The following is a 25965-nucleotide window of genomic DNA, read 5'->3' as shown; positions in this document are numbered from 1 at the left end:
TGACTCTCTCCTGGATAGGTGGATCATAAGAGATTTCATATGGTGAAGAATGGCTGTGCTTAACTGGCAACAAAAAATTGAGAATCCTGAACTACCTTGGTCTTGCCAATTATCTTCCAGTTATTTTGAGGATCTTGATTACTTGATCTTCTTGTTGCCCATAAGCATGTCCAAAGAAACAAAAACGAATAGAATTCTAAATCCTGTTTGATTTCCAATGAAAACCAAACTGACAGGCTGGTCTAGGGTTACAGGACCAAGAACATTCTCCCACCTAGTTGGAAGCATGAATAGCCTTTCCTCATAATACATAAATTGTTACTTATTTGCCAAAATAATAAAATCACATGCAACTGAAAAAAGCCCATCAGTGAGATTTGCAGGTCAGGTAATCAACAAGATAGCAGATTAGTTTATTGAATGGGGGCAGTGCAACATGGTCAGATCTGAGCTTTAGAAAGATCACTTTGATAGTTCAAGCGGACAGAAGAGTTTATAGGCAAACGAGAAGATCCCAAGAAGTAAAATGGATAATTTTGAGTATATGAAATTTTAAAAGGTTTTGCACAAGCCAAGCTAATATGGACAAAATTAAAAGGAAAAACAGAAATTTGGTGGGGGAGAGGAATTTTACAGCATGTCCCTCTAATAAAGGCCTCATTTCTCAAATATGTAGAGAAACCAAATTTATAAAAATGCAAGCCATTCCCCAATTGATAAATGGTGAAGAGATATCAACAGACAGTTTTTAGAAGAAAACAAAGCTATCAATAGTCACATGAAAAAATGCTCTAAATCACTACTGATGAAAGAAATACAAATTAAAACAACTCTGAGGTACCACCTTACACGTATCAGATTAATATGACAGAAAAGTAAAAGGATTGGAGAAAATGTGGAAAAATTGCATTGTTGGTGGAGTTGTGAACTGATCCAACTATGCCCAAAGAACTATAAAATTACGCATACCCTATGACCCAACAATACCACTACTAGGTCTGTATCCCAAAGAAATGAAAAGGACCCATATTTACAAAAATATTCACAGCAGTTCTTTTTGTGGTGGCAAAGAATTGGAAATTATTGGGATGCCCATTCACTGGGGAATGGTTGAACAAGCTGTGGTCTATGATTGTGATAGAGGTGATGGAGTACTATTATGTTATAAGAAATGACAAGGAGGATGGTTTCAGCGATGTGTGGCTGGCTAAGCCTGGAGGATAGGTTGGGAGAGGCCTCTCTGTGCCTATGACCTGTTGTCATTGTCCTGGTCTTCAAGATTGTCATTGGTGCTTCTATGCCTTCTGTCAAGCAAAGACCTCTCTAAACCCTCCCAAAGGAATGAGGTCTGTGGTTCTTGGCCTCAAACAACCAGAGGCTGTTAGATGATTTTTTGTGCACTCGAAACACAAAAATCAGTGAAAATGGCCTTGGGATTCCAGGCCTATTCTTTTGTATATGACCTTTGAGAAGCTTGACATTACAGCAAAGAGCAAAGAGGAGACTAGCTACTGATGTCCTAAAGGACTATGGGAAAGAACTTTCCATGGGAAACTTTGCTGTTTCTAGGCAGAAACATGGAAAAGTCACCTGCTCAACTTGATTTTGGTTTTTTGGGGGTCTTTTGTGAGGCAATTGGGGTTGTGACTTGCCCAGGGTCACACAGCTAGCAAGTGTCAAGTGTCTGAGGCTGGATTTGAACTCAGGTCCTCCTGAATCCAGGGCCAGTGCTCTATTCACTGCGCCACCTAGCTGCCCCTACCCACTCAACTTGAAATAATCAATTTAACCTATTAAGATGTCACCTGTTCCCAGACTCTTCCAATCATAGCTCCATCACTGTGCTGTGCTAATTCAGCCTTGTGGACCATCACTGACATACCAACTTTGGCTTCCTTTCTTTATCTCATCTGTTACCTTCATGTGGTTTTTTTTTGCTCTTCCAAAGAATATAAAAGGTTTAACCATGCACGATATGAACAGGAAACTTCTTGATGTCCCCAAGACACTCTGTGTGTGTGTTTAAATGCATCTGCACAGCTGAAGAAATAATGAATGCTTTGGGTCAAACAACAAAATGCAGAGTAATAAATAAATTCTTAATTCCACTTAATAGAGGGAAAATCGGCAAACTAGGAGCCTTCCTTAGCCAGGAGTGGTTTGGTGGCAACTAGACTCCTTTCTCCCCTCTCAGGATGGGGTGTGCCCAATAACTCTGGTGCTCTGCCACCCCCTCCCCTCACCAGGTTCCCATGACACATGCCTGGTTTATAGGAGATTGTCCTGGTTGGTGCGGCCCGCAGGTCTCTTGAAAGAATGCATTTGAAACAGTTGCCACAACAAAAGTAGCCCTTTATAACCAAACTTCTTTACCACCAAAGTCCAAGAGGCTTAAAGAATGGGGCCAAGGTTCAGGAGGGGGGAGGGGTCAGGGCTTCTGCAAGGGACTTGTAGTGACATAGCTGGATCTGAACGTCGACCGTCAGGGGATCTGGCTGGTAATCGGGTTCTTCAAACAACATACTCTCTTTCTTTTTATCTAAAAACAAAAAATAAGCACGTTAGCTGTAAATCAGGCGGTCATCCCCACTCAGTCTCCTGAACCGACCTTCCGAACACATCTAGGGAAATGGTCATCACATACTCTTGGTCCCAAAAGTCCACTTGGTCTTTACCCAGAGGGGAGTAAATTAGTGAAAACCGTTAACCCAAGAGGTTGTATAGCCTGAGGAAATAACCAAGTCAAGAGGAATTTAGAAAAATTCAAGGATAGTTGGTTGTTAATGCAAGGCAGATCAAGTGCAGGGTTCAACCCTACCTTTTCAGAGGTTTGCAATGGTCCTCCTCCAAATATCAGTCAGTCAGTCAACAAGCATTTATCAAGCATCTACCATGCATCGGGCACTGTGCTAAGTGCTGGGGATACAAAGAATGGTAAAAGACAGTACCTGGGGCAGCTAGGTGGCACAGGGGATAGAGTACTGACCGTGGAGTCAGGAGGACCTGAGTTCAAATCCGGCCTCAGACACTTAACACTTACTAGCTGTGTGACCCTGGGCAAGTCACTTAACCCCAATTGCCTCCCCCCCCAAAAAAAGGACAGCCCCTGCCCTGAAGGAGCTGACACTGTAACCAAGTAAATCAGGGATAACCTCAGAGGGAAAGCATTCAGGGGGGAATAGAAAAGGCTTCTTGCAGAAGGTGGCATTTTAACTGGGCCTTGGCCTTGAAGGAAACCAGGGAAGGCTGGATGCAGAGATGAGGAGGAAGAGCATTCCAGGTACGAGCAACAGCTGGTGAGAATTCAAGGCAGAGCTAGAGCATCATGTGGGAGAACAGCAAAGGGACCAGCATCCCTGGTCCCGTCCATGGTGGGGAGTGAGGTCTGAGCAGAACTAGAAAGGCAGGAAGGGCCTGGGTTATACTGGAGCTTACGGGGTAGGGAGAGGGGTAGACTTTATCAGAGCTGTACTTTAGGAAGATTAATTGAACAGTTGGGTGGAGCACGGACTGTAGTGGGGAGAGATGTGTGGCAGGGAGGCCGACCAGTGGGCTACTGCAGTAGTGCAGGTAGCAGGTCATGAGCACCTCTATCTGAGGAGGGAAGGGGCAGAGAGAGGGCTATTGTGAAGGTAGAATTGTCAGGAATGAGAAAGAGGGAGGAGTTGAAAATGACATCTATATTGTGTCTGGGTGACTGGGAAGATAATGATAGCCTCAACAAGAATAGGGAAGTTTGGAAGAGGGGAGAGTTTAGAGAGAACAAGAGTGAGTTCCATTGTGGGTACGTCTAGTTTAAGACATCGATAAGACCACCAGCTCAAGATATATATATATATATATATATATATATATATATATATATATATATATATATATATATATATTTAGTGAGACAATTGGGGTTAAGTGACTTGCCAGGATCACACAGTTAGTAAGTGTTAAGTGTCTGAAGCCGAATTTGAACTCAGGTACTCCTGACTCCAGGGCCGGTGCTCTATCCACTGTGCCACCTAGCTGCCCCACCAACTCAAGATCTTTAATTGGCAGTTGGAGATATAAGTCTGGAGATCAGGAGAGAGGTTTGGGCTGGATATGTAATCTGGAAATCATCTGCATAGAGAAATTAATTTAAACCATGGCAGCTGATAAGATCATCAAACAAAACCATTTTTATTTTTTTTGCTGGGCAATTGGGGTTAAGTGACTTGCCCAGGGTCACACAGCCAGTAAATGTTAAATGTCTGAGGTCGGATTTGAACTCAGGTACTCCTGAGTCCAGGGCCGGTGCTCTATCCACTGCGCCATCTAGCTGCCCCAAACAAAACCATTTTGAGGGAGAAGAGAGCCTGGGACAGGGTCCTGTGGGACTCCCAGTTAGCAGGCATGACTTGGCTGAAGATCCAGGTAAAGGAGAACCTGGAGAGAAATAATGTTCTGAAAACCTAGAGAGAAGAGTATCTGAGAACAAGAATGTTTTAAACAGGGGCAGCTAGGTGGTGCAGTGGATAAAGCACTGGCCTTGGATTCAGGAGTACCTGAGTTCAAATCCAGCCTCAGACCCTTGACACTTACTAGCTGCGTGACCCTGGGAAAGTCACTTAACCCCCATTGCCCCGTACCCCCCCAAAAAAAGAAGTGAAGAAGGCGCTAACAGATTGGATGGATGCTCCGTAGTGAACTTTGGGGATGATATGGGAATAAGTTGCACACAAATGGACAGGCATGAATGGGTTGCAGTCTTAATTTTGAGAGGGGATCTCCACTTGATGACTTCACAGCTCCAACAGAGGATTTGATAGCAACTGAGGAGCCTTTGATATTTCCTGTGGGTGTCTCTTTTGTTCTTAATCACGAGGTAAGCTTCTTGTGGGCATGGGCCATTTCTTGGATTTCTTTACCAGCAGCACCTGGCACAAAGCAAGTGCTCCACATATAACTGTTTATTTGCTCTTATCTTATTGGTAGTTAGTTACCTTTGTCCTTCACCTTTCGTTTTGCACCCTTCTTCTTGGTCTTTGCCTTTTGGTCCTGAAAAAGGGCAAAAGGGGATCTTTTTTTGTAATGGTTAGGGCAAAAACTCTAGGCTTAGCTCTCCCATTGGCTAGGTGTAGCATTCAACAATTCACTTCCCTCTCTGTGTCTCAGTAGAGACTATATTAACAAAGTATATAAATGTATATATTAACAAAGTATATAAATATATACATATACATATATATTTAGTTGAATGTCATCCTCCAAAAATGAGGAGCTGGATTAGATCTTTCAAGGTCTTTCTAAGGTCTGTTCCATCTCTAATAGTCTCTAAGGTCCCTTCCAACTCTGACATTCCATGGTTATGATTCTAGGGGAGCGGGGGCAGCTGGATGGCACAGTGGATAAAGCACCAGCCCTGGATGCAAGAGGACCTGAGTTCAAATCCGGCCTCAGACCCTTGACACTTTCTATCTATGTGACCCTGGGCAAGTCACTTAACCCTCATTGCCCAACCAAAAACCAAAAACAATGATTCTAGGGGAGCTCTGAATGGAGCCATTATGGTAAGTCTTAATTGTTCAGACCTTGGCTTCCTCCTAGTTCCCAATGCTAATCTTTCTTCCTCCTCTGCATCTCCTGGCTCAGACATTTGCTTAGAGACTTTGCATCTAAGATCAATAAAGAGCTTGGAATCATAGCAACAATTGATGTGTGTTGTGGGAACCTGGAGGGGGGAACATTCATTTTGCCTCTCCAATTCTCCCCCCACGGATTCTCCCCTCTATGTAAGTAGGCTTCTTTTAGCTAAAAAAAAAAAAAAAAAAGCCAAAATAGACCAGAGGAAGGAAAGGAAAAAGACCAGACTAGGGAAGTATACTGTCTTGTGTTTTCCCGGTGATGGGTAGAAGTCCAGTTTTTACTTCCTGCTGGGTTGGAACATGTGAGGGAAAGGGAGACAAATTGGCCACAGGCCAATGGGGAGAAAGCAGAGGATCTTGAAGGGTCAGTGGCCATACCCTTATATAGGTCAATTTGTCTGTTTCAGCTGTACGGACTGTCCCAAAATTGCACAGAGAGGCCACCAGGGTCTCCCCAGAGAGAAAGGGCTCCAGGCTGAGCAGTTGACTCCCCAAGACTCGAAGGATGGGAGGATCCTGACGAAACTCCTTAGGTGTGTCTCTCTTTCTTGGTTTCTCCTATGGAGAAAGAATAGGTTCTAGCAGAGTCAGGAAAGAATCTGGAGGAGAAGATTGTGTGGGGACACGTTAGGAAAATAATTCCTACAATTTCAATTTAAAATATTTTATATCATATGGTTTATGTGAAAATATTCCTAAAAGGCCTTTGATAAAAATAGATCTATTTGAGTTTAAAATACTTATAAGAGAATTCATTATTTAAAAAAAAAACATTTCTTGGAAATGAAGAGCTAACATTCATTGTATGGAAGAGAGGGACAGGAAGCCACACACTGACCTACCACATTATCAAATGTCAGGAACATGGGGCTCATTATCATTACCTACCTTCCCTTTTTCTTTTTCTTTTTCCTTTTTCTTGCCCTTGTCTTTGTCTTTTTCCTTCTTGTTTTTGTCTTTTTCCTTCTTGTCTTTGTCTTTTTCCTTCTTGTCTTTGTCTTTTTCCTTCTTGTCTTTGTCTTTTTCCTTCTTGTCTTTGTCTTTTCCCTTCTTGTTTTTGTCTTTTTCCTTCTTGTCTTTGTCTTTCTCACCTTTTCCTGTCTTGACAGGAGGGGGACTCTCCACTGGAGTAGGAAGAATTTGCCAAGAAACAATCTAGGGAAATCAGAGGTATCTCTAATGAATATTCCCTCCTCCATCATTCACTAGGATGAATGATGTGGGAAACATGGATATAAGGCTTGCAGGGGTTTCCTAGGGCACTTGGGGAGAGCAAAGGTTCAGCCAGTCAATAAGCATTTATTAAGTGCCTACTCTGTGCCAGGCACTGTGTTTAAAAGGCAAAAAGCTACTTTCAGGAAGCCCCTTAGTAGGTCTCTGTGCTGCAGTAAGCAGGAAGGAAACCTTTAACTGAGTCCCTTCCTGGTGAATAAGGAGTTTTCCAACATCTAGGAGCATCACCAAGGAAAACAGCTTTGTAAGAAGATGTGAGAACCTTCCAAGGTACCACTCACTCTGTCCCTGATCAAGCAACCCACAGGCACAGCTCAGGATGAGGGCCAGCAAAGTTGGGTGCCCAGCTGAACACTGTTCACTCCCTACAGAGTGATCGTTACCTTTTCCTCCACTATAGTCACGTAGGTCCCCAGCAGCAGGAAGGCCTTCAGCGGCACCAGGTCCTTCAGAGTATGCTTCATTTTATAATCATACTCGATAATATTGGTCCAAGGCTTTCGTATTGTGCTAAAGAGAACTGACCTTTGGAGAAGATATCAAAACATCATTACTACGTCTATCAAAGAGGGTGGCCAGGCCCATAAACTATGGATTAGTGGAAGAGGAGTGGGAGGAGATGACAAGTGTTGTCAAAAAAAAAGTGTAGTGACAACTTTTATTTTAATATCACCTTCTTTTTCAAACATTTTCTTCTTCTTTTCCTTCCCCATGAAGCTATCCCTTATGAAAATAAAATAAGAGAAGGGTAGAAAGTTCCACAAGACAGAACATCAGTTTAGTCCCCCCACCATACATCCCAGTTCTGTGTCATGGAAGGTGAGAGGTGCATTTTCTCATGTCATCTCTGGAACCAAGTTTGGCCATTACCATTTCACAGCATCATAAGAAGCTTCCTATAACATGTATATGGGGTTAGGGGCAGCTAGGTGGCACAGTGGATAGAGCACCAGCCCTGGAGTCAGGAGTACCTGAGTTCAGGTCCAGCCTCAGACACTTAACACTTACTAGGTGTGTGACCCTGGGCAAGTCACTTAACCCCAATTGCCTTACTAAAAAACAAAACAAAAAAAAAACATGTATATGGGGCATTGAAGAAAAATTCTGTTTTATATTTTTGGACAGAGACGATTTTGTTAATTAAATTATTCTCATTCCAAGAATCTCTGCTTAGAAAGAGAGAAAATCCAAAGGGACAGCAATCCGTCTAGCCTTTGAAAATCTCTCTGTGACACAAGCCATTCCTGTTTGAAGGATCAATTTTATTTTATTTTTGATCTTAATAGTATTTTATTTTTTTCCAGTTACATGTAAAAAAAGTTTTCAACATTTGTTTAGGATCAATACTATTAACCTCAACTTAAGTCACTTAAAATGGAAAAACCCTGGAAAAACATTTTTCTAAACCATTCGATCCATTCAAGGGTAGAGATAGTGAATAACCTTAATTAGATTAAGGTGTTCCTATTCTATATCTGATTAGCATCCGAATTTATGTTGCAGAAGTTTCTATTGTTTTTCTTCTTAAATTTTTACCCAATTTCCACACAGAAAGTATAGAAAGTATTTAAAAATGATGTAAGAAGATTTCAGGGCAGGGCATTCTTTCAGAATTGATAAAAAGAGAAGAGAAGAGGAAAAGAGAAGAGAAAAGGAAAAGGAAAGGAAAGAAAAGAAAAAAATACTAATGAAGTTTCTCTTTAAGGTGAAGCAGAGGCACCAGACTAAAGTTCGGTCATATGTACTTTAAAGAGAGAACAAAGTGGGATGGAAACATCTTATTATGCTCCAGACAAGTGGCTTTAAGTTCTTAACTGAAGGCACTTTTAAGTTTAAGAGAAGATAGTGTGTCACAAAAACAGGGACGGGAGCATATCCAGAAGGAGGAGGTGACCAATACTATCCAGGGCTGCAGAGAGGTCAAGAAGGATGAGAATTTATTTGGGGATGAAGAGACCACTGGTAATTTTGGGGAGAGCAGTTTTAGTTGAATGATGAGGTCAGAAATCAGACTGCAGAAAGTGAAGAAAAGAGTGATAGGAAATAATCTGAAGTTTGGGGGTTTTTTTGACTGTTTTCTCTCACAACTAGCTAATATGGGAATTTTTCCATGACTACTCATGTATAACTTATTTTGAATTGATTGAGTTCTTGTGGGTGGGGGATGGGAATGGAGGGGGGAAGAGAAGTTGGAACACAAAGTTTTTAAAAAATTGATGTTAAAATTTTGTTTTTACATATATTTTGGAAAATAAAATTCTATTCAGAAAAAAAAAAGAGTGATAGGAAAGGAAGAGGTGACACTGAATACAGATGACCTTCTCAAACAGTTTAGTCACAAAAAGGAAGTGAAATACGGGGGGATAGCTGGTGGGAATGGTCAGATCAAGTGGGGATGGGGGTTAAGCATGAGGAAGACAAGTTGTATTTGAAGGCAGTAGGGAAGCAGTCAGTAGTCAGGGACAGACAAATTGAGTACATAGAAAGAAAGGCTGAGGCAGCTAAGTGGTGCAGTGGTTAGAACATCAGCCCTGGAATCAGGAAGACCTGAGTTCAAATCCTGATTCAGACACTTACTAGCTGTGTGACCCTGGGCAAGTCGCTTAAACCTGATTGCCAGGGAAGGAAGGAAGGAAGGAAGGAAGGAAGGAAGGAAGGAAGGAAGGAAGGAAGGAAGGAAGGAAGGAAGGAAGGAAGGAAGGAAGGAAGGAAGGAAGGAAGGAAGGAAGGAAGGAAGGAAGATTCTTGATGAAGAGGATAGGGAGAAGGGGAGCAGTATGTTTGAGGAGGGATGAAAATGTGTGGAAAAGTGGCTCCAGTGAGTGGGCTGGTGAGTCAATTAGGAAACTGTAAAAGGAATAAAGCTGGGAGGTGTTCAACCCAGTTGAATTCAATTCAACTCAACCTAGCTGGAATTCTGTCACAAAAATTTGTAGAGGAGCCAGTCAACATGGTTTTGTGATTCTTCTCCAGCTTTGCTCAGCAGCACATGAATAGGAGTAAAGACAGCAGATGGTGGGAGTAATCCATGTCTGGAGCTTGGCAGGGCATGATCAAGTGATAGAGTGAGGGGCCTTGAGGGAAGAATGAAGGTCGAGATAGTGAAGGGTGGAGAGACTGGCTGGTGCCGAAAAAGAATCAAGGGGCAAAGGGATTGGAGGTCGAAGTGAGGTCAAAGAACAGGTTTTAAGATTTCAAGACAAGAGATTAGGAGCTGATAAAGCAAGTTCAGAGTTTAGGAATGGGGTTAGGTGGTGCAGTGGATAAAGCACTGGCCCTGGATTCAGGAGGACCTGAGTTCAAATCCGGCTTCAGACACTTAACACTTGCTAGCTGTGTGACCCTGGGCAAGTCACTTCACCCTCATTGCCCCCCTCCCCCAAAAAAGTTGAAATGACTTTACATGTAATTGGAAAAAATAAAATAATATTTTAAAAATTGGTATGGTACAAAATACAATTACTTCTTTGAACAGGGCAAAAATATAGCCTCCCCATAGCATCCTGAAAAACCCTTGGCTTGAAGGGAAGGGTATGTAGCATTTGGATATATGAAATAAAGCTTCCACAGGAATGAAGACACTCTGAGATACATTTTTGAGTCCAGCAAGTCAGGGTCTCCCAAATGAACCACGTGGGCCTCAGAAATCTGCAGAGAGGGGCAGCTGGGTGGCGCAGTGGGTGGAGCACCGGCCCTGGAGTCAGGAGTACCTGAGTTCGAATCTGACCTCAGACACATAACACTTGCTGGCTTTTGTGACCCTGGGAAAGTCACTTGACCCCAATTGCCTCACTAAAAAAAGAAAAAGAAAAAAAAAGAAATCTGCAGAGAAGCTGAATTACAAGAAGTAGGACTGAGGAGAACAAAGGTAGGTGCTAACAATGGAATCGCCAACATCAGGGAGCAGAAACCAGTCCCAGTAGGGACTGTCAAAAGCTACTGGAGAAAGAGCCATGTGGCCCAGGCAAAGGGGACCTGAAGGGAAAGAACTGATGGAGCAAAAATACCTTGGCCATCCATGCCCCTTGCTAAAGCCCAGGCTGTAAGTCTGGGTCCATAAGGGCTAGGTAGTCTTAATTCTCTCTCTTTTTTTTTTTCTTTTCTTTTTTTGTGGGGCAATGGGGGTTAAGTGACTTGCCCAGGGTCACACAGCTAGTAAGCGTCAAGTGTCTGAGGCCTGATTTGAACTCAGGTACTCCTGAATCCAGGGCCGGTGCTTTATCCACTGTGCCACCTAGCTGCCCCTAGTCTTGATTCTCTATGACTTCTTTTTGAGTTTATTATTATTTGGGGGGGGGGCAGAGCAATGACGGTTAAGTGACTTGTCCAGGGTCATACTGCTAGTAAGTGTCAAGTGTCCGAGGCCGGATTTGAACTCAAGTCCTCCTGAAACCAGGGCCGATGCTCTATCCATCACACCACCTAGCTGCCCCCTAGGGTTGGGTGGTCTTGATTCTCTGACTTCTTTTTGAGTTTGTTAATTTTTTCAAAGAAAATGTTTTACTGAGGTTTGTGAGCCTGGGTTCTTGTGAAGGGGAGCTTCCCTTGTTAAGAATTCCCTTTGAGGGAATGCCAGGTACTGAAGTTTCCCGGTACCATGTGGTGGAGCCAATGAGCCAGAAAAGGAATTAAGAGGGAACCTCTGACATAAAATATACATTAAACCCAGCCTATTCTTGAGTAACTGATGAGCGGCTAATGAAGGCAGGAGCAAGCCAGCAGGGACATCAACTGGGCACGATGTTGCTTTTTTGTGAATAACTTCAATGGAAAGGCAAGGGGGAGAGGTTTCCTAGTGTGTGGGGAAGTACCAAGAATCAAGAGTCTATAGGAGAAATCTACCTTTAAACTAAGGAGAAAAGCACTGTTTCCCACTGAAGAATGGGGACAGAGGTAGTCAGCTCTCTGAGGACCACAGAGAGTTTAGCATTACTCCTAGAGTGATCTCTGGTCTTGAATAGTTTGGTTGTTGTCTTTCATTCTCAAAGAGTACCAAGATGACATCACTATGTTAGGGGTCAAGTTGCAGTGTGTCCAACTGGCCAATCAGACCAATATGAGCTCAGAAGGCTCCACCACAGGTCAGGCACAAATAGTCCATAAGAATGTTGGGAGTGGATTCTCTAAATTTGTGCATCTCCTGTTTCCTTTGAGTTGCTTCAATTCTGCTTTGCTCACAGAGCACAGCACCGTCTCTGATGGGGGCACTCCATGCTGGGCGGTCCTGTGCTAGTGTCTCCCATGTCAAGCAATCAGTTCCAAAGTTCTTCAGAGACCTAGGGAGTGTCCTTGTATTGCTTCTTCTGATCTCCATGTGAGCACTTACCTTGTATGAGAGTTTTCAGTAAAATAGTCTTTTAGGCAACTATAAGTTTGGTATTTGAACAACATGGCCAGTCCATCAGAGTTGTGCTCTCTGCCATAGAGTTTGAATGCTTGGCAGTTCAGCTCAAGAAAGGACCTCAGTGTCTGGTATCTAATACTTCCAGATGATCTTCAGAATCTTCCTAAGACAATTCAAATGGAAGAGATTGAGTTTTCTGGCATAGCACTGGTAGACTGTCCCAAACTAGCACAAGCAGCAGAGAACTGATCCATATTTTATTGCATCTCAGCTTTGGAGGCTGCAATCGTCCACAAACAAAACATCGTGCACCAACGCTCCTAATACTTTAGTCTAGGTTCGCAGCCTTTTAAAGTTGAAGTGCATAGCTGTCCTTGATGCTGTGTTTGTCCTCACCGAAGGCGTTTGACAACATGGCTGAAAACATCATGCTAAAGAGCATGGGAGCGCGCACACAGCCTTGTTTAACTGCATTGGTGACTGGGAAAGTGTGAGAGCATCGTCCATCACCCAGAACCTGGGCGAGCACGCCGTCTTGAAAGTGATGTACAATACTGATGAGCTCCATTTTGCTATTGTTTGTCCTTCGTTCTCGAAGAGAACCATGACATCTGGGTGATGTCATGACTTGCAGTGAATTGGATTTAAGTAGGGAAGGGCTGTGCAAAGTTGCCAACCTCACTCTCTCCTCCAGAGCTATTTGGGTCCAATGGCAAGATGTAGATCAGGATGACTGGAGATGGCCCTGGATGTTTGAGGCAATTGGGGTTAAGTGACTTGCCCAAGGTCACACAGCCAGTAAGAGTCTGAAGTGAGATTTGAACTCAGGTCCTCCCAACTTCAGGGCCAGTGCTCTATCCACTATGCCATCTAGCCCCTTTATAACCACAGGGGATGATCAGTGGGTTGAGAGCAATTGGTCCTTGTTACTGAACAGCATCAGAGCCCCAGTGGTTAAACAGAACTAATGGAGTTTACAGTTTCACATATAACCATTTTTATTGTTTATGAATCTGAATTTTTTGGTGATGCCAGAAAAAAATGAAAAACAACAGACTCAGTTTATACTACTTATAATTAGACTCATATATTTGATTTTTAAAAATGTTCCACGACAAAAGGACTTGCTGTTTGAAGACCCTCAGCAAACTAGAAATTAATTAGCCTATAAAATTAGCTAATTAGCCTAAAAGCACCCACTGGTCTCTCCTCTGATTACTCTGGTTAACAGAGGTGTGACCATACTGGGAAGAGGGGGCTGAATAGTCTGGGTAAAAAGGAATCAGGAACAGAATCCTGCTCTAGAATATGGAGGCAAACACACAGCCTTAGGGCAGAGGTGCTTAACCTTTTGGGAGAAGGTTAAGATTATGGTGGGTTTTTTTGTTTTGGTTTATTTTGGTTTTTTGGGCAGGGCAATGAGGGTTAAGTGACTTGCCCAGGGTCACACAGCTAGTAAGTGTCAAGTGTCTGAGGTCAGATTTGAACTCAAAAAAAAAAAAAAAGGGGGGCAGCTAGGTGGCACAGTGGATAGAGCACCGGCCCTGGAGTCAGGAGTACCTGAGTTCAAATCCAGCCTCAGACACTTAACACTTACTAGCTGTGTGACCTTGGGCAAGTCACTTAACCCCAATTGCCTCACTAAAAAAAAAAAAAAAAAGATTTGAACTCAAGTCTTCCTGAATCCAGGGCCGGTGCTCTATCCACTGTGCCACCTAGCTGCCCCCAAGATTATGGTTTTTAAGATTGCTTTGGGAGTCTAGTGAAGCCTACAGACACTTTCTCAGAATAATGCTTTACTGGTGATAATCATAATGGAAGGAAATGCTAATTATAGTAAGAGATTAGTGGAAAAAAAGATGTAATTTTTTTCTATCATCCTGGGCTTATTCAGATCCCAGTGATCCCAATAGTTTCCATCCTTACCCTGGGGCTGGCATGAGCCGGGGATCTGTTTCTGTCTCATTATTGCTCTCCCTGGAAAGCATGGTTGATAGTAATGGGCTTTTGGTGGGCTCCATAACCTGCCAGGGAGACACAAAGATGACCAAGGTGACTTGCTGAAGAGAGGTTTCACCCAATGCAATCGAAATGAGGCATCCACGATAGGGACCTTGAAAACTCATCTCCCTGAGTTCAAATCTGGCCTCAGGCTCTTATTAACTGTGTGACCCTGGGCAAGTCACCTCACCCTCTTTGCCTCAGTTTCCTCCTCTGTGAAATGAGCTGGAGAAGAAAATGGCAAACTACTCGAGTATCTCTGCCAAGAAAATCCCCAACATGGTCATCAAGAATCTGACACAACTGAAATGACTAAACAACAAAAATCCTGGACCAAATAAGAAATTGGGGGCGGCTAGGTGGCGCAGTGGATAAGCACTGGCTCTGGATTTAGGAGGACCTGAGTTCAAATCCGGCCTCAGACACTTGACACTTACTAGCTGTGTGACCCTGGGCAAGTCACTTAACCCCCATTGCCCCACCAAAAAGAAAAAAAAAAGCAATTGAACCATTCAATGATGAATCAATGACCTAAAGGTATCCAAGGTCCTTGCACTCTTACATCAATTGGTTCCTCTTATTGGGGGTGGCTCAAGCATAACCAGGTTAATTCTTTTGTTTGTTTGTTTTGCAGGGCAGTGAGAGTTAAGTGACTTGCCCAGGGCCACACAGCTAGTGTTCAAGTGTCTGAGGCTGGATTTGAACTCAGGTCCTCCTGACTCCAGGGCCTGTGCTCTATCCACTGCGCCACCTAGCTGCCCCCCTATAAGTAAATTAATTCTAAAAGTTTGTGGCAAAACCTGAGCCACATCATCAGGGACATCTGGTGGGAAACCATAGCTCTGTGGATGATTGATTCCTAGGGAAGATAGCACTGCCCATCTGAAGAAGGACATTTGTGGGTGAGGGGGGGCTGAGTTGTTGCCTGACTCTTCATGACCATATTGTCCATGGAGTTTGCTTAGTAAAGATACTGGAGTGCTTTGTCATTTCCTTCTCCAGCGGATTAAGGCAAACAGAGGTAAAGTGACTTGCCCAGGGTCACACACCTAATAAGTGTCTGAGGCCGGATTTGAACTCAGGTCTTCCTAGATTCAAGGCCAGAGCTTTATCCACTGAGCCACCTTGGGCGTGGGTAGTGGGTAAATATCGCTCCCTCCTTTCCCCTCTATACACCCCCCTCTCGCGAGAAGGACTATCACCTACCTCTTTCATATTACTAGCATCCTCCTTCTCTTTCCCAATGTCTTTTTCATCCTCTACAAAATTATATGTCACATAGTAGCTATACACAATATAAGGACCTTCGAGCGTTGGTTCTGGGTCCAAGACAGAGGAATCCAAAATACCTGTGACATTCTTCACAGTCACTATTAAGTGGGCTTCTTCTTCCGCCATGCCTGTAACAGGGAGGAGGGTGTCGCTACACAAGAGCCAAAGAGAAAGGTCTGGGGCTGGAAGTATCTGCATGGTGCCTGGGAAGTGTTTGGGACAGGGAAGGAAGGAAGATTCTTCAATCACTTCCCCCAGCCTCGGGAAGGCTCATGTAGTTTGCGGTACTGGCCACAAGGGGGGAGTCTTTAGTCGGTGAAAGACTCAACCAAGGACCCAGGAAGGTTTTGGTTTAAAGGGATATTTTCTTTTTTTTTTTTCTTTTTTTTTTTTTTTTTTAGTGAGGCAATTGGGGTTAAGTGACTTGCCCAGGGTCACACAGCTAGTAAGTGTTAAGTGTCTGAGGCCGGATTTGAACCCAGGTACTCCTGACTCCAGCACCGGTGCTCTATCCACTGCGCCACCTAGCTGCCCCTAAAGGGATATTTTCAAGGGGGGAGCCCTAGGTAGATCCGAAAGCTCCCACCAACAGCGAACCTGATGACAAGGGTAAATTCTAGGAGTGCCCTCTGGCTGTGGAAGTGGGAGACACTGCTTGGGTTAGATGCAATTTAGCAGAAGAATGAGAAACATTTATCAACAATTTATTAATATAAATCTCTTTAAGGGTTGCTAAGTGTTTTACAAGTATTATCTCATTTGATCTGCACAACTACCCTGGAAGGTAGGTGCTATTTTCATCCTCACATTTATAGATTGGGAAACTGAGGCAAACAGAGGTTAGGTGACTTGCCTTAAAGTCACACTGCTGAGGTCTGAGGCTGAATTTGCACTCGGGTCTTCCTGACTCTTATCTACTGTACCAACTAGCTGCCTCCGGTTCTAAACTACAGGTGAAGCACTTAGAGAAAAAGAGGGGTGCCCAACAAGCGTTCCCTCCCTCATTTTACCTAATTTGCAGCTGAGCCCCTGGAACAGGTGCCTCTCCTCGGGGGAGACAGTGACATCATCCAGCACGTACAGCTGGGGCAGGCAGTCTATGGTGTAGCCGCGGTAATGGGGCACCAGAGCCAGGGGATTACCCTGCAGCACCAAGAGCCTCAGCTGTAGCAGGGTACACAGGCCGGCGATCATGTAGTGCAGCTCAGTGAGGTCATTGTAGCCCAGGTCCAGAGAGACCAGGTTAGGCCTACAAGGCAAAACAGTCCAGGGCCAGGCCAGTCAGTGAGGCTGGCTGAACCAGAGCTCTCACTAAGAATTCTGACACTGGGTCAAGCAGCGCTCCCTCAGCTGAATGTGGACTACCGCTAAATTGCAGTCGTGTATGTGATATATCAACGTGTAGGTGTAGCAAATCTTAAAACTGCATCTCCTTTAAAAACCGCCGATTTTAAATCTTTAATCCAATGTAATGCAGACTTCTCAGTGTTGGGATTTTCATCATCTCTGTGACCCTCAGTGCCACAAACATTAAAAAAAACCCTTTACAAAGGTTTGTTGGATTGGACTTGAGCCCCAGTCATCCCACCCTAGCTTTGATCACCCCTTGTTCATTTGCATCTCTAAATGTTCTCTCCACTGTGGTCTGTAGTCCCTACTTCTCCTCCAGTCAATCAACCCACAAGTAACTATTAAGCTCTGTCTTGGATCAGGTCCTTTGGCTAGTGTTAGACATATCCAAGGGCCTAAATGAAATCCTACCTAAAACTGCAAAGCCCAGGTGATCTTGTACCACTAGGTTGGCATTTAGCACATCATCCCTAGATTCACAAATCAACTTTATGTGCACATGCCCCCTTGTCCCTAGAAATGCTATAACCCTTAGTGATCATCCGATCTAATCCCCTTATTTTTATAGACAAGTAAAGCCCACACAGAGAGGGGAAGGTGCTTGTCCAGGGTGACATTAATTGTACAGCCTTCATTTTCTTTTTTTTTCTTTTCTTTCCTTCCTTTCTTTGGCAATGAGGGGTAAGTGACTTGCCTAAGGGTCACACAGCTAGTAAGTGTCAAGTGTCTGAGGCTGGATTTGAACTCAGGTCCTCCTGAATCCAGGGCCAGTGCTTTACCCACTGTGCCACCCAGCTGCCCCTGACATTAATTGTAGTAGAAAGACCCTCAGATTCCAGACATGGTGCTGTTTCACCCTCAGGGCTAACCCTGGTCTCTTCAGACCTGACAGAGGTGCAGAAATTCATGGACTTCTGGGCAGGCTCCACACCATCTCCAGCCCTGCCACATAGCAAGCTCTCCCTCAAATAAATATTTGTTGGCTGACTGAAAAAGACCAGAGAGGAGTACTAATGAGAACTAGAGGAATAAGCAACAACTGAGGATCTGGCAAGAGACTTGAATGTCAGACCTGGGATGAATCTGACCTTAATAGCTGTGTGACCCTGGGCCAGTCACTTAACCTCTGCCAACCTCAGTTTCTTCATCTTAAAATGGGTCTAATAATAGTAACCATCTGGCGGGGATTGAGAGTATGTAAAACACTGTGTAGACCTGAAGGAGCTATGTCAATGCTAGCTACCCTAGCAGCAAAAGTCAAATCTCTGGGAGCCTTTGTTCATCTGTAAAATGGCAGCTGGCCGACTAAGGCTCCATGTAGCTAGAAAGCTCCTGCTTCTCCTCCCTACACCACAAAGTCTGGAAGAGTAAGTAGGTGAGGCTGCTTGCCCATAAGAGCAGCTTAAGCCACCTTCTCTAAGCTAATAAAGTCCAAAGTCTTCTCTGGTCACGGATGATATGAGGTCAGTCAAGGAGAATAGAGCGGAAAGCCAAGAGTTTCTCGAGATCTGGGCCTGGGGACATGGCAAAGCAGGGGGCAAGGAGAGGAAAGGATGGGCAGAGGGTGGATTTTCCCACTGACAGATTTAAAATGAAACAGATTTTAGCTCCAGGTAATAAAGCAAGAAGACAAAAAACCCAAAACCAACTACCCCCCCACAAAAAAAACCCTCAACACCAACCAGCTTATCGCTACCTTGTCTTTCGCCGTCACACTAAACACTAACAATTTCCCACAGAATACACTTCATCACTGTAATCTTTCCTTCCTTGTTATGACATAACCCCACAGAGGACACTCTCAGAACCTGATCTATGAGGGCACAGAAACAATCACTCACACAGCTCACATTCTTCAAAAGAACAGGAAAAGGGGGAGGGGCAGATCTACATATGAGATATATGTTCCATTTTTTAAAAAACTTTGAAGTAATGCTCACAGATCTATCATGTACAGGCCAACTTTCTCTATTAACCAGACTGCCTGATAGAGACTTCTTTTCTTAGCAATTTGACTAAGTCACAAGGAAGGAGGGATGGGGAATCTCCAGCAGTTATAAACTGAGCTGTTATATGGGAGCCTGGGTGAATGGTCAGCAGAAAAAGGGGAGGAGGCCAGAAGTTCTGGTCAGAGGGTGCGAATTGGGTTCACTTGCAGTTTTCACTAATCAAAGTTTTTCTTCTCTTCTAAAGAGCTTGGAAATTCAGTACGACAAGCTTTTATTAGACACCAAGGATGGCCTTCCAAGGCTAATCTACCCTAAAAAATACTTGCCTGGTCTCCTTTGTGATAATCTATAATTGTAATTTCTTTTAAAAAATCTTTATTCATGTTTATTATTGAAATTTCTTAGAACGTGGGAGAGGGAAAGCCAGTGGTCTTAGACCATGGAGATTCTACCTAGCGATGAGGCATGATAATGGCATTCTTTGTCGAGTGCTTGGCAGGGTTTCTTTCCATACCCTCCCACTACCAATTCCCAGGATTTCAGATTTTGCAAGACTGACTTGCCAAATAGATGGGTGGTAACCAATTCAGAGTCAGCTTTGTGCAATACAACTGTGAATACACCCTGTGCTCAGTAAATAAGGAGTATATCAAATAAACAAGTATATGGAATATGTCACAGCAACTTTCCAGGGGAAAAAATAACAGGGTGCCTGACATGATCCGTCGGTAAAATTTCTTCACAGTTAAACCTGCTATTGCTTTCTGGGTTTCCCTCATTTGGTGGGTTGGATGAGAAATGGAAAATTAAAGTCTGTAGCCATAAGCCAAGAAGTCGCAACAAACCGACCAAAATCAAACCGTTTTATCCACCCAGACACATCAACATCAGGTGTTCAATCTCTCCCCTTCCACACCCCCCCCCCAACATTCAGAGGTCCTCAATTACCAGTAACTGGCTGTGATGTATTGGCTTTCCAGGAAGCCAAGAAGTTTGTTGTGGCCCACCCCCAAGTGCTGGAGGGCCGGAGGGGGGTGAGAGCACAGACACTGGATGCTGGTCATCTCATTTCCATAGAGCTCCAGAACCTGAGTGAGGAGAACATCACAGAGGCAGTGACTAGAAGGAAAAACAAACCCCAGAATTCCTTCTTTCCATCCTTAATTCCTTCTTTCCGGGGCAGCTAGGTGGCGCAATGGATAAAGCAGTGGATAAAGCACTGGCCTCGGATTCAGGAGGACCTGAGTTCAAATCCAGATCAGACACTTGACACTAGCTGTGTGACCCTGGGCAAGTCACTTAACCCTCGTAGCCCCGCAAAAACAACAACAAAAAAACCCAAACAAACAAAAAATTATTTCTTTCCTTCCTTCCTCCATTTCTTCCTTTCTTCCTTCCTTCCTTTCGGACCAGGGAACTCAGGAAGGAAAGTTTTATTAAAAGGATCACACCCCATGGGCTCAGGGTGCTGCTGATCCATCTGGATGTATTCCTGACAGGACACTCAGCCCCGGGCTGGTCCCCAGGGACTGGTGATTCACTGAATCATTCTGGAGAAGGAAAGGTGGTGGGATCGGCCTCTCCTTTGGTGAAGCATCTTCTTCCTTGAGCTTCAGGAGGGGGCGGTCTTTCCCCCTATCCTCACCCCACATCAAGCACAGCGATGGGTTTGAGAATCACATAGCAATGGTGATCATCAGCCATGCCAAGGGGAGGCAGGGCGGGGCGGTCGATGACTAGTGATCCTGAGAAATGGTTCTGTCTGGCCTTGGCTGCGACCTCACAGTTTAAGGGCTCCTGAATATCCGATTCAAGCTTGAGTATGTGTCCCAGAGGAGATGACCCTTAGCACGTCTAGGGAGACCTGTTCTGGTTTTTGTATGGGTGAATGAACACCTGGCAGCAGTTGGGTTTTTTTTTTAATCTTAAGCCCTTTTTGTGGTAGGAAATTTACAATTGTTTTATACATGTTTCTCATCTCTTACACAGTGCCATCCCTAAATTTTATTTTAGATATTTCCCTGGAGTTACTTACTGAGGGCAGAGACAGTGAGAAAATGCTTCTCTCTTGGGGGGGGCTTCGGCACTGGGCTCCCTGCCCAGGATAAATCTGTGTGACCCAGAGTACCTTCCTTTGTCAGGGCCCCTTGGCCACGGGGTATGTAGTGTGTATTTAAGTGATGGTGCCTAATCCTCCTATTATGTTGTAATCTCCTTGAGGGAAGAGACTGTGTCTTATCTAGACTTAATAGCTCTGCCCCACCCCCACCCCATCCCCATCTCCACCCCACCCCCATCTCCATCCCCCTTCCATCCCCATCCCCATTCCCATCCCCCCACCCCCCCATCCCCATCCCCATCCCTATCTCCAGCACCTAGCCAGGTACTCTGTAAGTAATAGTGGCTTAATAAATATTTATTGAATAAATGAATGTGTCCTAACTTCTCTGTAACAAATTGAATTAGTCAGATAAGGAGGGGGACACTGTGGGAAGGGATAATAGGAATTTGGGAAGAAAATCTCCCTATCACAGGTTTAGAAGGTTTTCCTTCATTTCTAAAGGAAGACAAAAACTGGATTGGGGGGAGCACATTGTAACTACAGGAACATATTTCTGGATCCGATTGGAGGCTCATCTTGGGAAGCATCAAAGAGGCAAAGGTGTGTGTGGGGGGGGTGCGGTTGGGAAGGCCTCCGAAGTGGCAGAGGAGGATGAGAGAGAGCGCTGCTTTCTCCCCTGGAGCCTCTCCACCAGGGTCTGGCTCAGACACTCTTCAGTGTCTTAAACCTGCATTCCCCACTCCCCCTTGGCACGAAGCCAACTCTATCCTCCAAGCTTGTACCCGGGAATGTCTTCTAAAAAGCGCATTTATAGGGGGCGGCTAGGTGCCGAAGTGGATAAAGCACCTGTCCTGGAGTCAGGAGGACCTGAGTTCAAATCCGACCTCAGACACTTAATACTTACTAGCTGTATAACCCTGGGCAAGTCACTTAACCCCAATTGCCTCACTAAAAAAAAAAAAAAAGCGCACCTGATTTAATCCTCCTGCACATTTTAACCACCACGCCCCCACCCTCACCCTGCCAGCTGCCCCACCGGCAGTTTGCAAGTGGCCCAATGGTGCCAGCCATACCCCTTGGCATGTCTGGGGCACAACCTTCCACAGCTCTGGCTCAAAGACTGGTTACCTTGAGAGTTGGCGGCAGATTCATGGGATCCACTTCCCTGATGTGGTTGGCACTTAATATCAGCTCTTCCAGCTTAAGGAACTTCAGCAGGTCTTCATCAATTAGGGTGACCTGGAAGACATGGGAGAGGGCAGGCTGTTACCAAAGCACGAGGCAGAACCATAATAAAGACTCTGTTTTAGGCAAAACAACATCCTTGTTCAGCTAGATGGAGTGAGGAACATGTTTCGGGAATCTCACAGTGCTTTTAGTGATCCCAAGCTGCTTCCCAGCACCAAAACTCATTCTTTCATTTAAAAAAAATTTTTTAATTTTTAAAATTTTTTTGCGGGGCAATGAGGGTTAAGTGACTTGCCCAGGGTCACACAGCTAGTGTTAAGTGTCTGAGGCCAGACTTGAACTCAGGTCCTCCTGAATCCAGGGCCAGTGCTCTATCCACTGCTCCACCTAGCTGCCCCCAAAACTCATTCTTTCAAAGAGTCTCCCAGTTTTGACAGTATGACTGTGAATCTTGGAACACTACAAACTCTTTAAAAAACAACAACAAAGAAACCAGTGATGCCACGGTTGGCAAGAGACATGTGGAGGGTGGAAGTTGGCTGTCGTGAGCAGCTAGGTGGTACAGTGGATAAAGCACCGGCCCTGGATTCAGGAGGACCTGACTCCAAAATCCGGCCTCAGACACTTGATACTTACTAGCTGTGTGACCTTGGGCAAGTCACTTAACCCTCATTGCCCCACCCCCACCCCCCCAGAAAGAAAGAAAGAAAAAAAAAAAGAAAGAAAGTTGGCTGTCATTTATTTCTAGGGATAACCAACGTCTAAGAAGAGGTAAAAGAGACACGATTGAGGAAACATATGACCTGAAGAGATGGTAGGAGAGGTGTTGTATAGTGAGCACAAGGGACCCCTGATGGAGAAACCTAATGCTAGACTGGGACCCACAAAATGCCAAACAACATAGAAGGCAGCCTTTAGCACAATGGGTAGATCCTCCAGGACAAGGGTTTTTAACTGGGGGTCTGTGAACTTCTTTAAAAAAACTCTTTTGACAACTATATTTCAACCTAATTCATTTCCTTGGTAATCTTACGTGTTTTATTTTATGATTCTAAAAACATGACTCTGAGAAGGGTCCATAGGCTTCACCAGACACTGATGAGGGGGTCTATGACACAGTATCGGTCACGAAGTCTTGCTCTAGGATCTATGGGAAAACAGATACAAGAACTTCTGGGACAAGAAGGTACAGAAGAGTTGTGACCTATAACAGTGGAGGGAATCCCAATGTCAATGAGACTGCTGAAGGGGTTATCATTTTGCACAATGGAAGGGGCTCTATAACAAGCCGTGATTCACACAGTAACTCATCCTGTGACCCTGGATAAGTCTTTTAATTCATTTGGGCCTCAGTTTCCTCATCTGTAAAAGGAGAAAGTTGAACTAGATCAGGGGTTCTGCACTTTTTTGGTGTTATAGACCCCCTTTGGCAGCCTGGGGCATCCTATAGAATCCTATTTTAAAATGATTGAAGGAAATTGCAGAAGTTAGTAGGGAAAAATATATACACATATACATGACTATATGTATATATATATATGTATGTGTGTATATATATATGTGCATATATACATATATATGAAACATATACATTGGTATATATCTATACTAAGAGGGATAGATCTCTGCCAACCAGGTTCCCGGAGCCCCTGAAATCTAGTAAGAAGCCCTGGACTGGATTATTTTAGGATTCCCTTCCATAATTCTCTGGCTTTCCCCCACCGATCCAGCAACACCTACTCAGATCTTTAGTTTCTTACAGCACCATCAGCTTCCGTCTGTGTATTTTCTCTGTCCTTGTTCTTTTGTGGTTACATAACCTATGCCTATCATTAGGCTATCAAGTTCCTCCTGGGAACTTTGCATTATTCTTCCCTCCCCATCCCTATGTAAAGTGTACACTTTAGTCTAATTCACTGTGTGTCATATGCACATTTATATCCAAATTAGTAAATTTCAGAGACAGGTGGATGGGGTTGGAGGAGGAGGGAAGGAGCAGCCTCTTGGAGACTGAACAGCTTTGATATAGTCCATTCTAAGAGAGGGAGGGGGCCTGTCTTTCTCCAGGATCCGTCCTTGTTCAGCTTTTCCTAGATGCCTTTTTAATTTTTTTAATTTTTAGTGAGGCAATTGGGGTTAAGTGACTTGCCCAGGGTCACACAGCTAGTAAGTGTTAAGTGTCTGAGGCCGGATTTGAACTCAGGTACTCCTGACTCCAGGGCTAGTGCTCTATCCACTGCGCCACCTAGCTGCCTCTCAGATGCCTTTTAAAAAAACATGCCAGTGACTGACACAAAATACAGACAAGCCTTTAATTCAACTCTTGGACACTAAAATCTACAAGCTCAGTCATATTTCTCCACAACCAGAGTGGATTTTTCATTAGAAAGTGTGCAAGGGGGCAGCTAGGTGGTGTAGTGGATAAAGCACTGACCCTGGAGTCAGGAGGACCTGAGTTCAAATCCAGCCTCAGACACTTGTCACTTACTAGCTGTGTGACCCTGGGCAAGTCACTTCATCTTCACTGCCCTGCTAAATAAATAAATAGATAGATAGATAAGTGAATGAATGAATAAACAAATAAATGAATGAGTGATGAATAAATGAATGAATGAATACATAGATGAATAAATAAATAGATGAATGAATGAATAAATAAATATATGCATGAATGAATAAATTCACAGATGAATGAATGAATGAATAAATAGATCAATAGATAAATAAATGAATGAATAATGAATAGAAAAATAAACATAAATGAATGAATAGATAAGCAAATAAATGAATGAATGAATAGATAGATAAATGAATAAGTAAATATATGAATGAATGAATAAGTAAATGAATAGATAAACAAACAAACAAATAAATGAAAACAGAAAGTGTGCAAAATGTCCCCTTTCCCACAAAACTGAGTTATGTAAACCTGGATTGTTGATATAAGGTGAGAGGGGAGGGAGTCCAGTTGGGGGATGAACAAGTGAATTCCCTCTGAGGGTCTAGGGAACAACCCCATGAAGAACGAATAAAGCCAACACCTCGTTTTTTGGGGGTAAATGGGATCACTCAATCATTCCGAACCAGGACAGACGTCAGAGGTCATTTGGTCCAACCCCTTTATTTTACAGATGAGGAAATCAAGCCCTGGAGAGAAGTCACTTCCTCAAGGTTAGGAGGCAGAAGAGAACAGGCAGGATCCAAACAGAACACTCTTAGAAGAGGGTTAGAACTTCCTACCACACCAGCCTATTATACTCTAGGGAAATCCTACTCAATTGTCTTGCTATCAACATTATCTCCCCCAATCTCAATCTCCCGAATTCACTCTAAAGGCATCATTAGAACCTAGTGGTTCCAGGTTCTCTGGAGTCTTGCTCTTTTACTTCCCCCTTAGTTGTCCTTCATCTCATCAATAATTCACGACAGGAGGACCTTGCCCCCCAATATTAATTTCTCTCTCCTAATGCCTTTCCCTGTCTCCAATACTTACCCCCTTGTTCACTACTCGGAGGGACGTGAAGTAGGAGAATAAGAAGGCATCCCCAATGAGAAGGGGGTTCTGGATGGCAAGCTCTCGCAGATATTGGTCTTCCATGGTAGAATCCTTGTGTTGAGCCCAAGGAGACTTTTTGCTTTGTACCAGCCTCAGCAGGGATTCTACAGTCTCCTCTTCAGGGGGCACATTTTCTGGCATTTTGGGAATTCCCCCTTTCCAGGATTTCAAGTTTTGAGGGGAAAAGCGTGTTCTGTTCTGTAGTAGAAGAAGAGTTCATCTAAGTTTAAACTTATATTTGAGAAGTATCCGTTTATCCAACAAGTACTTCCTGGAAGCCTATGGTGGGAAAGGCACAATAATATGGTTCCTGCCCTCAAGGAGATTAAAGTCTAGGAAGTAAGAAAGCCACATTCTAAATAAAAACAAATTAATATTAATAAATTAATAAA

At 43.9% G+C, this 25965-nt stretch overlaps 1 protein-coding gene across 1 annotated transcript in view; it reads right to left on the bottom strand.

Annotated features, from left to right (window-relative positions):
• Nucleotides 1-1813: 1813 nt before the first annotated feature.
• Nucleotides 1814-25965, bottom strand: part of LRRC43 (leucine rich repeat containing 43) — a 35840-nt gene continuing 11688 nt past the window's right edge. Inside the window, exons 2-12 of the mRNA XM_043977259.1 lie at nucleotides 25511-25771; nucleotides 21958-22068; nucleotides 19716-19855; nucleotides 16479-16717; nucleotides 15403-15596; nucleotides 14122-14219; nucleotides 7235-7376; nucleotides 6625-6773; nucleotides 5997-6165; nucleotides 4977-5031; nucleotides 1814-2539 (exon numbers count right to left, since the gene is read on the bottom strand). Of these exons, the coding sequence (XP_043833194.1) occupies nucleotides 2412-2539; nucleotides 4977-5031; nucleotides 5997-6165; nucleotides 6625-6773; nucleotides 7235-7376; nucleotides 14122-14219; nucleotides 15403-15596; nucleotides 16479-16717; nucleotides 19716-19855; nucleotides 21958-22068; nucleotides 25511-25771 (1686 nt within the window). The 3' untranslated portion in view covers nucleotides 1814-2411. The remainder of the gene's footprint in view (nucleotides 2540-4976; nucleotides 5032-5996; nucleotides 6166-6624; nucleotides 6774-7234; nucleotides 7377-14121; nucleotides 14220-15402; nucleotides 15597-16478; nucleotides 16718-19715; nucleotides 19856-21957; nucleotides 22069-25510; nucleotides 25772-25965) is intronic.

This window comes from Dromiciops gliroides, chromosome 1 (genome assembly GCF_019393635.1).
Source record: "Dromiciops gliroides isolate mDroGli1 chromosome 1, mDroGli1.pri, whole genome shotgun sequence".
NCBI classification, from domain to species: domain Eukaryota; kingdom Metazoa; phylum Chordata; class Mammalia; order Microbiotheria; family Microbiotheriidae; genus Dromiciops; species Dromiciops gliroides.
The sequence above is the reverse complement of the archived record's forward strand: the minus strand, read 5'-3'. Positions and strand labels throughout refer to the sequence as shown.